Source organism: Tiliqua scincoides, chromosome 1 (genome assembly GCF_035046505.1).
Source record: "Tiliqua scincoides isolate rTilSci1 chromosome 1, rTilSci1.hap2, whole genome shotgun sequence".
Classification (NCBI taxonomy): Eukaryota; Metazoa; Chordata; class Lepidosauria; order Squamata; family Scincidae; genus Tiliqua; species Tiliqua scincoides.
In genome coordinates, this window is record NC_089821.1 from 242,535,513 (window position 1) to 242,551,347 (window position 15,835).

Consider the following 15,835-nt stretch of genomic DNA (forward strand, 5'->3'; position numbering starts at 1 on the left):
TCCAGAACAATGGGCTAAATTACAGAAGATTTGGGAAAGAACACAAACATAATAAAACTTGCTGCCTGTGGATTGACAGTTTTAATTCACAAGTTTTGTTATTTCTCCAAGAGAGTATGCGAGACCATATTTGGAAAACACAAATGGACAAAACAGGATCCTTAAATTCCAAAATAAGAATACTTACAACTGATTAAAAAACAAACTTTTCTAAGGGTGCAATCCTAACCAGCACTTATGCTGGCATAGGTGTCCCAGGAGGGTCGCAAATATGCTGTATAGCACGTTTGCGCCTCCATGGGAGGAAGCTGTGTCGGCGCATCTAGATGCACCGATGCACAGAGACCAGCAGAAGCCTCCACGGCGGCTTCCTCACTGCTGCTTGTGCCAGCGGGTGTGGGTGCACTCCAGAGGTAGCGCAGGTCCGAAGAGACCCATTGGGGTGAGCAGCCCTTACCCAGGGGTAAGGGGAAGAGCTTCCCCTGGCTGAGCCGCTGCAGCCAACTAACCAGCGTTGGATGCAGCGCAAGCCTCCTAGCTTGCCTGCTCCAGTGCAGGTTTGGATTGCGCCCTAAAAGTAACAAGTCAAAATTGATACAAGATTGATTAAGATGGCAATTTACATCACATGGGACTCAATCCACTCATGGTACAGGCACAGCAACCACACTTGAAAAACTCACCTACTTTAATGCCTAAATCTGCAGTTTTCAAACTCTCAGGGAGTTTCAGGACCACAGTAAGTCCTTGCAGGGGAGGGGAGGGAGGCTGTGGGGGCAGGGGGAAGGCAGCGACGTGATCCCCAGGAAAAACCGGAAAAAAACTGCAAAACTGGAAGTGGAGCATAATCACTCCGCTTTCACTTTTAGAAGGCTGGGGAGCCCTGCAGACGCTCATGCAGGGCTCCCCGCATCCCCGGGTGGCTGCTGCAGGGTCTGGTGAGTACATCCCAGTCCCTGCAGCCGCCCTTAGCAACACAATCCTAGGGATCATGTTGCTGCCTTCCCCCTACCCCCGGCCCTTAAGGGGGCAGAGACCAGGGCTTGCTGAGGCGTTGTGACACCCCAGTTTAAATAGCTCTGGCCTAAATGTTCACACAGAAGCAACAGTGTAACAAAAATAAAATGGTAAAATGGTGGTAAAATGGCAAGTACTGCAGGCACCGCAACACGCCATGTAAGTGGCCCCTCCCACTGGCTGACGGAGTCATTCTGGGCAACGACAGCAATACACAGGCACTCGCGGAACCAAATGTTGTCAAATGCCCAATGGTGTCAAATGACCAAATGTTGCCAAATGGCACATTGCCATCACTGCACTGAATGACTCCAACAATGAGTAGGAGGGGCCGCTTATAAGACATGTTGTGGAGCCTGTAGTACTTACCATTTTGCTTTCCCTCTAGCTACGCTACTGGACAGAAGCATGACTCCTGTATTCTTATTCAGCCCTGCCCCCACACATCAGTAAAAATTATTCATGCTCCAAACCAATCATAACTTTGGACGGAGAGAGATGGCTGGATAATGATACAGAACACATGCACAAGCCCACCATTCTCCCTTCATGAGTACTCATGTGTAGGTAGTAGTGAGAGCCAGTGAGAGGCAGGCAAAGAGTCAAAATATAGTCACCAAAAGAAAAAGTCATTCAACAAAATGGGAAAAGGGGGTAGAAAATACATAACAAGCAGGCGGATGTAAAATGCCTATACTTGACTGGATGGGCAAAAAGTAATAGCCTGACCAGATTTGATGCAATAACTGTAACACCCAGCAGAGGGAGTCAGGAAACTACTCAAGAGCAACGTACACAAAACCCCAATGGTTGCTAAACCAGATACATTTGTAGGCTGGCTTGGAGTGAAATGAGAAATCCAAACAAAAATAATTCCCAAAAAGGGTCTAGCTAAAATACATTCCCTGTTGTTAACTACTTTCGTTGTCCTTAGAATCCTGATCTATGTACTTACTGGAGAGTAGGTTTGATGATGTCATAGGTTACATGATTGGATAAGTCGAAACTATCTGACCACATCATTCCATCTCTTTACCTAGACAGATGGGTCTGGATGCCCAATCAGTGTTCACTTGGGTCGCAACTGGAGATACGAGCTGTTTGGAGCAGTGGGGAGGCCTGCAGAGGAGGCTGGGAGCCCCTCGCACCATCCGGATGGCCAGCGCTACTACCTAGGTACATTACAAAGCCCCCTTGGTCACAGTGGCAGTGCACTTGCTGCAGTGCCTTATGAGGTGCCTTATGAGGTGCCTGATGCAGTGCATGAGAGGTGAGACAAACGGGATGCAGGGGGAGGGGCACGAGAGGGGTTTGTGTGTATCAGGAAGTTGAACAAGGAGCAGTGGTGAGACAAACGGGATGCAGGGGGAGGGGCACGAGAGGGGTTTGTGTGTATCAGGAAGTTGAATAGGGAACAGAGGTGAGACAAACGGGATGCAGGGGGAGGGGCACGAGAGGGGTTTGTGGGTATCAGGAAGTTGAACAGGGAGCAGAGGTGAGACAAACGGGATGCAGGGGGAAGGGCACGAGAGGGGTTTGTGTGTATCAGGAAGTTGAATAGGGTGCAGTGGTGAGACAAATGGGATGCAGGGGGAGGGGCACGAGAGGGGTTTGTGTGTATCAGGAAGTTGAATAGGGTGCAGTGGTGAGACAAACGGGATGCAGGGGGAGGGGCACGAGAGGGGTTTGTGTGTATCAGAAAGTTGAATAGGGAGCAGTGGTGAGACAAATGGGATGCAGGGGGAGGGGCACGAGAGGGGTTTGTGTGTATCAGGAAGTTGAATAGGGAGCAGAGGTGAGACAAATGGGATGCAGGGGGGAGGGGCACGAGAGGGGTTTGTGTGTATCAGGAAGTTGAATAGGGAGCAGTGGTGAGACAAATGGGATGCAGGGGGAGGGGCACGAGAGGGGTTTGTGTGTATCAGGAAGTTGAATAGGGTGCAGTGGTGAGACAAATGGGATGCAGGGGGAGGGGCACGAGAGGGGTTTGTGTGTATCAGGAAGTTGAATAGGGAGCAGAGGTGAGACAAATGGGATGCAGGGGGGAGGGGCACGAGAGGGGTTTGTGTGTATCAGGAAGTTGAATAGGGAGCAGTGGTGAGACAAATGGGATGCAGGGGGAAGGGCACGAGAGGGGTTTGTGTGTATCAGGAAGTTGAATAGGGTGCAGTGGTGAGACAAATGGGATGCAGGGGGAGGGGCACGAGAGGGGTTTGTGTGTATCAGGAAGTTGAATAGGGTGCAGTGGTGAGACAAACGGGATGCAGGGGGAGGGGCACGAGAGGGGTTTGTGTGTATCAGGAAGTTGAATAGGGAGCAGTGGTGAGACAAATGGGATGCAGGGGGAGGGGCACGAGAGGGGTTTGTGTGTATCAGGAAGTTGAATAGGGAGCAGTGGTGAGACAAATGGGATGCAGGGGGAGGGGCACGAGAGGGGTTTGTGTGTATCAGGAAGTTGAATAGGGTGCAGTGGTGAGACAAATGGGATGCAGGGGGAGGGGCACGAGAGGGGTTTGTGTGTATCAGGAAGTTGAATAGGGTGCAGTGGTGAGACAAATGGGATGCAGGGGGAGGGGCACGAGAGGGGTTTGTGTGTATCAGGAAGTTGAATAGGGAGCAGTGGTGAGACAAATGGGATGCAGGGGGAGGGGCACGAGAGGGGTTTGTGTGTATCAGGAAGTTGAATAGGGAGCAGTGGTGAGACAAATGGGATGCAGGGGGAGGGGCACGAGAGGGGTTTGTGTGTATCAGGAAGTTGAATAGGGAGCAGTGGTGAGACAAATGGGATGCAGGGGGAGGGGCACGAGAGGGGTTTGTGTGTATCAGGAAGTTGAATAGGGAGCAGTGGTGAGACAAATGGGATGCAGGGGGAGGGGCACGAGAGGGGTTTGTGTGTATCAGGAAGTTGAATAGGGAGCAGTGGTGAGACAAATGGGATGCAGGGGGAGGGGCACGAGAGGGGTTTGTGGGTATCAGGAAGTTGAATAGGGAGCAGAGGTGAGACAAATGGGATGCAGGGGGGAGGGGCACGAGAGGGGTTTGTGTGTATCAGGAAGTTGAATAGGGAGCAGAGGTGAGACAAATGGGATGCAGGGGGGAGGGGCACGAGAGGGGTTTGTGTGTATCAGGAAGTTGAATAGGGAGCAGAGGTGAGACAAATGGGATGCAGGGGGGAGGGGCACGAGAGGGGTTTGTGTGTATCAGGAAGTTGAATAGGGAGCAGAGGTGAGACAAATGGGATGCAGGGGGGAGGGGCACGAGAGGGGTTTGTGTGTATCAGGAAGTTGAATAGGGAGCAGAGGTGAGACAAATGGGATGCAGGGGGAGGGGCACGAGAGGGGTTTGTGTGTATCAGGAAGTTGAATAGGGAGCAGAGGTGAGACAAATGGGATGCAGGGGGGAGGGGCACGAGAGGGGTTTGTGTGTATCAGGAAGTTGAATAGGGAGCAGTGGTGAGACAAATGGGATGCAGGGGGAGGGGCACGAGAGGGGTTTGTGTGTATCAGGAAGTTGAATAGGGTGCAGTGGTGAGACAAATGGGATGCAGGGGGAGGGGCACGAGAGGGGTTTGTGTGTATCAGGAAGTTGAATAGGGAGCAGAGGTGAGACAAATGGGATGCAGGGGGGAGGGGCACGAGAGGGGTTTGTGTGTATCAGGAAGTTGAATAGGGAGCAGTGGTGAGACAAATGGGATGCAGGGGGAGGGGCACGAGAGGGGTTTGTGTGTATCAGGAAGTTGAATAGGGTGCAGTGGTGAGACAAATGGGATGCAGGGGGGAGGGGCACGAGAGGGGTTTGTGTGTATCAGGAAGTTGAATAGGGAGCAGTGGTGAGACAAATGGGATGCAGGGGGGAGGGGCACGAGAGGGGTTTGTGTGTATCAGGAAGTTGAATAGGGTGCAGTGGTGAGACAAATGGGATGCAGGGGGAGGGGCACGAGAGGGGTTTGTGTGTATCAGGAAGTTGAATAGGGTGCAGTGGTGAGACAAATGGGATGCAGGGGGAGGGGCACGAGAGGGGTTTGTGTGTATCAGGAAGTTGAATAGGGTGCAGTGGTGAGACAAACGGGATGCAGGGGGAGGGGCACGAGAGGGGTTTGTGTGTATCAGGAAGTTGAATAGGGAGCAGAGGTGAGACAAATGGGATGCAGGGGGGAGGGGCATGAGAGGGGTTTGTGTGTATCAGGAAGTTGAATAGGGTGCAGTGGTGAGACAAATGGGATGCAGGGGGGAGGGGCATGAGAGGGGTTTGTGGCTATCAGGAAGTTGAATAGGGAGACATCTAAGAGAAGGAAAACTCTGATTCCAAACCTCCACTGCCTTGTGGCTACATCCAGTTGTGGAAAAGGCTACAGGAGTCAACCTCGAGGCAAAATCAGGAGCCAGAGTCCCTCAGGCAGTTCGTGGCTGCACACAGTCACGTTCTGGCAACTCCTGCGACGCCGCTGGAACCAATCATATTGGTTTCTGCCTTTCCATTGGATCATTCCAGCGACGTGGAGAGGGGGAATTTGCTGCATGGGTAACAGCCTATCCTCCATACCTTCTTTTACCCAGGCTTCGCGCACTGGAGAGGACACTCCAACTTCGCCATACGGCGTCGGCACAACACGGGAAGCAGCAGTTACCGGTTATAAGTCTTCGCTCAATTGGCGTAGGGCATGACGCCAGGGGCTGCTTCCGACGGTGGGAGAGATCATTGCATCTCATTGGGCAGCTACCGCCCGCCTTAAGCTGGGCAGTCCCCAGCCAGTAAGGTGTCGCCTCCCCACGGTCCGTTAACCTCACGGGGTTCGTGGGGTTTAGGGTGAAAACCGACAAGCGGATCGACAACTCTGCACCATGCAATAGAAAACAGAAAACTCCTGCCCTAAAGCTGGGCACCTAGAATGTAAGGACGACACCTGGCTTCTCTGATGACCTGCAAGCAATAGATGATGCACGCAAAACAGCTGTCATCGACATGAAGCTGCGCATACTGCAGATGGACATCGTCGCCCTTCAAGAGACTAGGCTGCCAGATTCTGTCAAGGAGCGAAATTTCTCATTTTTCTGGCAGGGAAAACCACCAAACGAAACCAGGGAACATGGTGTTGGCTTTGCGGTCAGAAATACCCTGCTGAAATTCATCATCCCACCTACTGTGGGAAGTGAAAGAATTTTGTCCCTGCCGCTCCAGTCATCAGCAGGACCTGTCACTCTTATCAGTGCTTATGCACCGACTCTGTCGTCTCCAGCAGAAGCCAAAGACAAATTCTATGATGACCTGGCCACCACTATCAAGAAGATCCCCGTAAAAGAGCCATTGTTCATCCTCGGCGACTTCAGTGCTAGAGTTGGTGCTGATAACAGTTCGTGGCCCACTTGCTTAGGTCAGTTCGGCACTGGGAAGATGAACGAAAATGGCCAACGCCTGCTAGAGTTTTGCTGTCATCACGGTCTCTGTGTCAGCAACACATTCTTCAACACGAAGCCCCAACATAGAGTCTCTCGGAGACACCCAAGATCAAAGCACTGGCACCAGCTCGACCTGATTCTCACCAGACGCTCCAGCCTTCCCAGCATCAAGATCACACGCAGCTATCAGGGTGCTGCCTGCGACACCGACCACTCGCTGGTGTGCAGCAGAGTGAAACTGCAAACAAAGCGACTGTACCACACAAAAAAGGAAGGAAGACCTTGCATTGATACGAGCAAGACCCGGGATCAGAGAAAAGTAGAGGAATTTGCCCGAGTGCTTGAGGAATCTCTTCCAGGCCCGGTCGATGCAAACGCATCCAACAGATGGGAACATTTCAAGAATGCCGTTTACAACAACGCCTTGTCCATATTTGGCAAGAAGACCAACAAGACGGCAGACTGGTTTGAAGCCCACTCTGAGGAGTTGACACCAGTCATTGAGGAAAAGAGGAGAGCTCAAGCAGCATACAAGGCCTGTCCCAGTGAGCGCAACCTGCAGGTCCTCCGAGCTGCTCGCAGCAAAGTCCAGCAGACTGCCAGGAGATGTGCTAACGACTACTGGCTCCAGCTCTGTTCCGAGATACAGATAGCAGCTGACACAGGCAACATCAAGGGGATGTATGATGGTATCAAGCAGGCCCTAGGTCCAACACAGAAGAAAAATGCCCCTCTGAAGTCTGCCGCAGGCGAGGTCATCCAGGATCGGGCGCAGCAGATGGAACGCTGGGTGCAGCACTACTCTGAGCAATATTCCAGAGAAAATGTAGTCACCGAAGAAGCGCTGAACAACATTGAGTGTCTGCCTGTGCTGGAGGAGCTTGACAGTGAACCAACCCTAGAAGAACTTCACGTGGCCCTGGACTCCCTTGCCTTTGGCAAGGCACCTGGAAAAGACAGCATCCCTGCTGAAGTCCTAAAGTGCTGCAAAGAGATCATCGTCACCGAGCTGCATGAAATCCTTTGTCTCTGCTGGAGAGAAGGTGGAGTACCTCAAGACATGAGGGATGCAAACATCATCACGCTGTACAAGAACAAAGGCGGCAGGGGTGACTGCAACAACTACCGTGGCATCTCTCTCCTTAGCGTTGTAGGAAAGTTGTTTGCCCGAGTTGCACTAAAGAGGCTCCAGATACTTGCAGAGAGCGTTTATCCAGAATCACAGTGCGGATTCCGAGCCAACAGGTCCACCACTGATATGGTATTCTCCCTTAGACAACTGCAGGAGAAATGCAGGGAACAACGACAGCTCTTTATAGCCTTCATAGATCTCACGAAGGCTTTCGACCTGGTCAGCAGGGATGGCCTCTTCAAGATTGTCCCCAAGATTGGATGTCCACCCAGGCTCCTCAGCATCATCAGATCCTTCCACAAGGACATGAAGGGCACTGTTGTCTTTGATGGCTCCACATCAGACCCCTTTGACATCCAAAGCGGCGTGAAGCAGGGCTGTGTTCTTGCACCAACCTTGTTTGGGATCTTCTTCGCTGTCCTGCTGAAGCAGGCCTTTGGAACTACAACAGAAAGCATCTATCTCCGGACCAGATCAGATGGAAAGATCTTCAACCTCTCCAGACTGAGAGCAAAGTCCAAAGACCAGCTGAAATGTTTGTGTGACTTCCTCTTTGCCGACGATGCAGCTATCACTACCCACTCTGCCAAAGATCTCCAGCAGCTCATGGATCGTTTTAGCAAGGCCTGCCAAGATTTTGGACTGACAATCAGCCTGAAGAAAACACAGGTCATGGTTCAGGATGTGGACTCACCTCCCTGCATTACAATCTCTGCACATGAACTGGAGGTTGTCCATGACTTTGTGTACCTTGGCTCAACGATCTCCGACACTCTTTCTCTCGATACCGAGCTAAACAAACGCATCGGTAAAGCAGCTACCACGTTTTCCAGACTCACAAAGAGAGTCTGGTCCAACAAGAAGCTGACAGAACATACCAAGATCCAGGTCTACAGAGCTTGCGTCCTGAGTACACTTCTGTACTGCAGCGAGTCATGGACTCTTCACTCACAACAGGAGAGGAAACTGAATGCTTTCCACATACGCTGCCTCCGACGTATTCTCGGCATCACCTGGCAGGACAAAGTTCCAAACAACACAGTCCTGGAACGTGCTGGAATCCCTAGCATGTATGCACTACTGAAACAGAGACGCCTGCGTTGGCTCGGTCATGTCGTGAGAATGGATGATGGCCGGATCCCAAAGGATCTCCTCTATGGAGAACTCGTGCAAGGAAAGCGCCCTACAGGTAGACCACAGCTGCGATACAAGGACATCTGCAAGAGGGATCTGAAGGCCTTAGGAGTGGACCTCAACAAGTGGGAAACCCTGGCCTCTGAGCGGCCCGCTTGGAGGCAGGCTGTGCAACATGGCCTTTCCCAGTTTGAAGAGACACTTTGCCAACAGTCTGAGGCTAAGAGGCAAAGAAGGAAGGCCCATAGCCAGGGAGACAGACCAGGGACAGACTGCACTTGCTCCCAGTGTGGAAGGGATTGTCACTCCCGAATCGGCCTTTTCAGCCACACTAGACGCTGTTCCAGAACCACCTTTCAGAGCGCGATACCATAGTCTTTCGAGACTGAAGGTTGCCAACTAACTATAAGATGCAGTGCAACTGCTGTGGTGCTGCAATCACTGCTGGGCCACTCTCCTTAAGGGGGGATGACCTACTTCCGGTTCTCCTGGTGCGTCATGACCCCCCAGTTTGGTAACCAGTGGCCTACAGTGTCTCTGCTTCACTGCTCTTCCAGGCTGGGATAGCAGTGCTGTGAGGGTGCAGTCACTGAAACAAGCTAGGATTCTCAGTTTAGACCTAACGTAAATGATAATTAAGGCAAATTCAGCTTGACAAATCAATTTCAAACCATTGTTTTTATCATGGTTTAATTCTAATTTGTTTGCCCAAAATAAACTGTTGCCCCAGTTCAGACAATCAAACAAATCATACTTGCATGAAATAAACCATGGCCCAGATGACATCTGAATTAATCCATGGACAATTTAGAACACATTAGCATATAAGTGATTAGGATTTTTCTTGTTCTGAGATGCAACATTTTGCATCATACTATTTTTAACTTCATCAGTCATTCTTTGCTTAGGAATGTTTGGAAAGATCCTTTTGGAGAACCATAAACAACTGAATGTAAAGTTTGTGTTTAAAATAATAACATGTAATTATCAGGCATTGGTTTGACTAATTAAAAACTCCATGCAGTTTAAATAAGTCAAGTTTACCATTCTGCAACTGGTTTGGCAATGGCTTCAAAAACTTCATCTTGCTTTGCCTCTTGATCAAAAATTTTCTGAAACCTGCAATTATAAACAATTGGTCAAGCATAATCTTAAAACACTACTTGATTCATATATTTTTGTTTTTGCTTTTTTCTATTTGTAACTAAATCAATGTTTACATCACTGGACTTACATAACCCAGTACAATGTTTTCCCTGTAGTCTTTACCACACTATGCTGTTGTGCTATTGAATCCACAAAAGACTGTAAACACTTCTGCTTTGTCAAAATCTGTACAATGAAATCCTCTGATAAAATGATACTGCTTAGAAGAAGCATACAGTATTTTACAACTGTCATGGGGATCACTGTTTCCAAATGGCCCCACAGAGGAACTAGTATAAGCAAACCCTAGAATCAAGCAGAACATGTAAACAGCACAGATTATTTTCAGTTTCTTCTCTAAAAGCAAAAGGAAGCTATTAAGGAAGTTACTTTAGTTGAAGATCAAATACTTCAAAAGAACTATGCTGTATTTCTTACATTAAAAATAAGCGAATACATAACGTTTTTAACAGCTTAAAATAGGACTGTAGTGCACTTACAATAGGTCCTGTTTCAAAGTTATTACACTAGTCCAGTGCTTCCCAACCGGTGACTCCCCTCTCAAGCGCTAGAACCTAGAAGTGAATGGCAATGACACGTCTGGTGCCGCCAATGACATCACTGGCCACTCACTTCCCAACTGTAAGGCCAATAAGGAGCCTAAAAATAGTGGTAAGGAGGCCAGGGTGGCTGGGAGGGTTTTTTCAAATGCACTGTTTTCGAGTGCAGCAGACCTGCCTGCTGTGCTAAGCCTCCTTAGTGCTATTTTTAGGCTTGAACGGCAGCCTCAGTGCTTTGCAGCAAGCCTCCCATGATGCCCCTGAGGGTGTCTCATGACACCCCAGGGTGTTGCAACGCACAGATTGGGAACTCCTGCACTAGTCTCTGGATTGGATCTCCTGGTAAGATAAAACCGCTCCATAGAACACCTCAGTGAACTCCAGCATGCTTCTTCCTGAACTCCACCATGTCCTCCTACTTTATAAATATCCTGGAAGCCTTCTTTAGAGTCCTGACAATTCAGTGAAGTTTATAGCAGAGAACAGCTGATATTTATTTGACTGCAATACACAGTTAAATAAAATAAATATCTGTCAAGCAATATTGCTGCTTAGATTGTGAGTCTTGGAGGTGGACAGGAACTACCTCCTCATTTATTTTTCAATGGATACCACTTTATGAATTTTTATTGTTGCAAAGTGGTATATAAATATAGTTATTAAATTGAGAATAATTTAAAAAGTGTCCTTTATAGTTCCATGCTATTTTAGATTCGCAGATCACACAACATTAGAGTTGGAAATGTCTGGGAGGTCATCTAAGCCATTCTGAATCTTTCTTTCTTTTTTTGGCTCCCCTTAGGAGCTCCAGGTTCCAGGGCCTCCCTGCCAAATAAGGATATAACACAAATAGATTAACATAAAATCATTTATTAATTTTGGTTTTCAGTCTGCAGCCCCCTTCAAATGTGCCAGGGTACCCCAGGGGGTCATATGGTTCCTGGTGAGAATGGCTGATAGTCCAATGCCCAACTCAGCACAGGCAATGGCATCCCTCACAGATGGCTATCCAGCCTCTGCTTGAATACCTCCAATGACAAAGAGCCCATTACTGCATGAAGTAGACTGTTCCAGTGCCAAACAGCATTCTTTCCAATATGATTACTATTGGAAATGGCATCCTCACTAAGTATCATTCACTATGCATTCATTCCCAAAGAAAACTAAAGCAGGCAAAAACTGTGGTGTTTGTATGTGAGTGCAGTCCAGAAAAACAGCTTATAGAATAGTTAGACCAGGACCAGACAGTTGTCCACCTCAGACAAAAAGAACCAGAAGCTGAAATTATCCAATTACTTTGATTTCATTCACTTATCTCACAAAAACGCAGAATCACTCACATTAAAGGTGAGTTTTAAAGAAAAGACAGAAGGCGTCTGGCGTACCTAATTACTTTGGTACATATAATTTAAGTTAAGATTACTGGTGTACTGTATAAATATAAATATTTCCTTGTTTTGCAATATTTATGATTTCTTCAGCATTCTTGTGTACTGTCATTCAGGCATGGAAGCTCTGAAGGAAATCAAACAAACTCTTTTATGACTGCTTATTTACTGATTTACTCATAGAGTTAACCCAGTGAACTTAGAGCCCAGTCCTCAGCTTGCATCGCTGGCGCTCCACTAGCAGTGAGTGTTTGCAAACGTGCCATAAAGCACATTCGTGGCCCTCAGTGCTGGTGCTAGCTCAGCGCTGGCCTAGTGCCGGTGGAACACCGGCCCCGGCTCTGCTGCTCAGCAGTTGCACGGACAGCTGGGTGGCAGTGAGGTGAGTGGAGGTGTGGGGAGGTGAGGAGGAGGCGATCTGGGGTGGGGGAAGGCAGGGAGAGGGCGGGGAGGAGGCATGCCAGGGGGAAGGAGCAGCAGAGCTAAGCTCCACAGCATCCAGGGCCTCCATGTCGGGCTGTTGGCCTGACACAGAGGCTCTTGATTCTACCGCAGCCAAGGGTTACCACAGAATCAAGTAGCCCCATTGCAAGGTTACTTGCCTTACTTGGGGGAAGGGAACAAAAGTCCCCTTCTCTCTAGGTGCCACCAGCACTTCCCGGTTAGCACTCAGGATGCCATGGCAGCCACATGCTAAAGGAAGCATAGGATTGCCCAAGCAACCAGCACAGTGCATGGACAATAAGAAGAATGAAACTTCTGGGAGGTGTAAGACATGCTTGTTTAGAACATCTGTGCATTTGGGAGAACTTGGCAAAAAGGGAATGAGAGGGGCATAACAATTCCTTCCACTCCCATCCCGCAAAAAGGTTGTAAGCTATATTGTGACATGAACTATTGTCAGATGTCTCTATGTTTTGTCATTTGAAAATGTAAAGAGAAAAAAGAAATCTTAGAATGAATTATGTATAAAGAAAAAAACTTACTTAAACTTGTAACTTTCTCGTTTATTATTAACAAATCCATCTGCCAAATCACGAGGTACAATAATGTCTAAACTGAATGCCGATGTCTCATCTTCTTCAATGGAATATATCTACAAAACATACATGTGATTTCTAAAAATGGTTACTGTATTCACAAAATTTACTGATTTAATTATTTCTAAACATAACATGAACTATCCTTATGTTTAAAATTATAGAGTCTAAAGCTAACATCCAATAATACCATTCTGTTCATGAGAATACATTTACAAGCCATTCTAGTAACAAAAGTTATAGCGTAAATATATGTCAGTTTACAAGACATGTACAAATATACTACAGTGAGGAGACAACCTGCAGAAAGACGGTGTAGCTGTGACTTGTGGCACATCACAGAATAGGAAACCACTGGATACTTGTGCCTAAGTAACAGCTGAAGCATCTATGTGGCTCAATTCCATGCATGATAACTTAGAAGGAAGTCCCACCAAGTTCAATGGTTCTTTCTCACAAGCATACACAGAATTTCAGCCTTACAGTGAAATTCTATCATATTTATTCCAAAGCAATTCCCACAATATTCAGTAATATTTGTTTAAGATTGCAATCTTCAGAGATAATTTCAGAACAGCAAAGAAGCTGTTCAGAACATAGGAACAGCCCTGCTGAATCAGGCCAAAGGCCCATCTAGTCCAGCTTCCTGTATTTCACAGTGGTGCACCAGATGCCTCAGAGAGCACAGAAAACAAGATACCTGCATCCTGTTTCTGCATCTGGCATTCTGAGGTAGCCTACTTCTAAAACCAGGGCATTGCACATATCCATCATAGCTTGTAACCTAGCTTCTAGAAATCTATCCAATCCCCTTTTAAAGGCCAGACACCATCACCACATCCTGTGGCAAGGAGTTCCACAGATTTATTACCCACTGGATAATACTATTACCCACTCTCTCAACATTCAATTTTAGTGTATGTCCCCTGGTTCAGGTGTTGTTTTAAGAGGGAAAAAACATCCCTCTACATCCACTCAGTCCTCATACGATAGCTTACTTTGTATTTACTTTGTTAAAGATATGAGAAAGTACCTAGAGATGACTTATGAGACAAGTGCATCAAATGACCAGAGCTTTTTTACAGATATAGATATTTGCTAATCATGTGATGACTGTATGAATCCACATTTAGGCCCCTCCAATGGTCTACAACAGTGGTTCCCAAACTTTTTCAGCTGGTGGCTCCCTTGGTCTAGTGCAGGAGTGCTCAATAGGTGGATCGTGATCTACCGGTAGATCGCGAGACAAAATGAGTAGATCGCGGAGTGCCGACCCCCCCCCCTTCAGGTGTCTCTGGGAGGAAACGCTGGGAGTAAGGCCCATTGTACTCAATGGGGCTTACTCCCAGGTAAGTGTGGCTAGGATTGCAGCCTCACAGCCTAATCCTAGGCATGTCTAGTCAGGAGTAAGTCCTGTTATACTCATTGGGGCTTAAGGTACACCAACATACATTGTACACATAAATGTTATATGTTATGATGGCGCGAACATTGTAAAAAAAACTCTGGTAGATCTCCGGGCCTTGCTGGGTTTCAAAGTAGCTCTCGAGCCAAAAAAGTGTGAGCACCCCTGGTCTAGTGGGTCACTGGCCATGGCTAACCATTAAGGCTACAATCATATACATTGTATAAGGCAGCTGGTGTTTGGGGAGGATTCCGTTGCTCCTCTGACTGGTTTCTGTGGCTTCCTGGGGAGCCACGGCCAGGGTGACCAGATGTCATAACCTCAAAAGAGGACAAGGCACCCCAAAATGTAGGACATTAAAGAAAAATGTTGGACATGACAACAAAGAAGTTAAGAAAACTCGTCTATTGGTTTCATGTGGTTAATTTAAATACTATATTACTTATTATTAAATTTAAAATTATATTACATATAATTTATTAAGTATAAGAAGACTCTGTGCTGCCTGCTCATAGGGAAAAGGTGGACACTGAAGTTCTTTTCCAGAACACGAGGCAAACAAAAGAGGACATGTCCTGGAAAAAGAGGACACCTGGTCACCCTGGCCATGGCTCACAGTTTGGGAACCACTGTCCTATACACACCCCCTTCCTAAGAAAGGGACATCTACACCTTCTTAGGGGTATGAGTAGCAGTCTGTGGAACCTCACACACGCTACCATTCAGGGGGCCAGCCCTGCTGACTCCTTCCCTCTGGCCTCTGCTACAGAGCTTCTGTTCCTTTGAGATGGGTCAGAAAGAAACCAGACAGAGATTATTAAAAGTGAGGGGTGTATTAACCCCCCCCCCCCGCCAGGAGAACAAGCTGAAAGGCTCTCTGCAGTGGGACTCCTCAGGTTAGCATCCAAGAGCACAGAGACAACACAGGGCTTCTCGCTCACTTCCCTCCAGTGCTGAGTGCTAAACACACACATATGCACAGAGGCAGGCAGGCAGACACACGCACACACACAGAGACAGTCACACACAGGCAGGTACGTAGACACGTGCAGGCACACACACACACAGGCAGTCACACAGACACACACACAGGCAGTCACACACAGGCAGGTAGGTAGACACACGTGCAGGCACACACACACACACACACAGGCAGTCACATACACACACACACACACACACAGAGGCAGGCGGCAGGCAGACACAGAGGCAGTCACACACACGGTCCCTCCAGCCTTCTTCGTCCCCGTCCCCCCCGCTGGTGTTCCCCCCTCCACCTACCCCCGCCGCTTGCCTCCTGCCCAGAGGCTTCACCCGGGCATAGATCTGGATCGTTTGCTTCACCATCTCGAGCGCATCAGACCCTCTCGGGGGCAGGAGAGCGGCGGGGGGCGCCAGGCCCTCCCTAGCGACGGTAACTAAGGAACGCTACCCGGCCTCTGGCGACACGGCGGCCGGGTTGGGGGAACGCGCGTGCGCAGCGGAAGGTGGGGGTGCTCAGGTGCCTGGCTCTGCCTGCGATTCCCCTGCTGTTGCAAGGGGGCTCCGTGCGCGGGGAGGTTCCGCTGCGTGGGTGGGAACTGGTGGCCTCTTTTCTCCTCGGCTTCGCCCGCCCGC

At 48.6% G+C, this 15,835-nt stretch overlaps 1 protein-coding gene across 1 annotated transcript in view; it reads right to left on the reverse strand.

The window, feature by feature from the left end:
• KIF6 (kinesin family member 6) overlaps window positions 1-15,565 on the reverse strand; it is a 221,553-nt gene extending 205,988 nt beyond the window's left edge. The window contains exons 1-3 of the mRNA XM_066611624.1: window positions 15,500-15,565; window positions 12,760-12,869; window positions 9,724-9,798 (exon numbers count right to left, since the gene is read on the reverse strand). Coding sequence (XP_066467721.1) covers window positions 9,724-9,798; window positions 12,760-12,869; window positions 15,500-15,565 — 251 coding nt within the window. The remainder of the gene's footprint in view (window positions 1-9,723; window positions 9,799-12,759; window positions 12,870-15,499) is intronic.
• Between the last annotated feature and the right edge of the window lie 270 nt (window positions 15,566-15,835).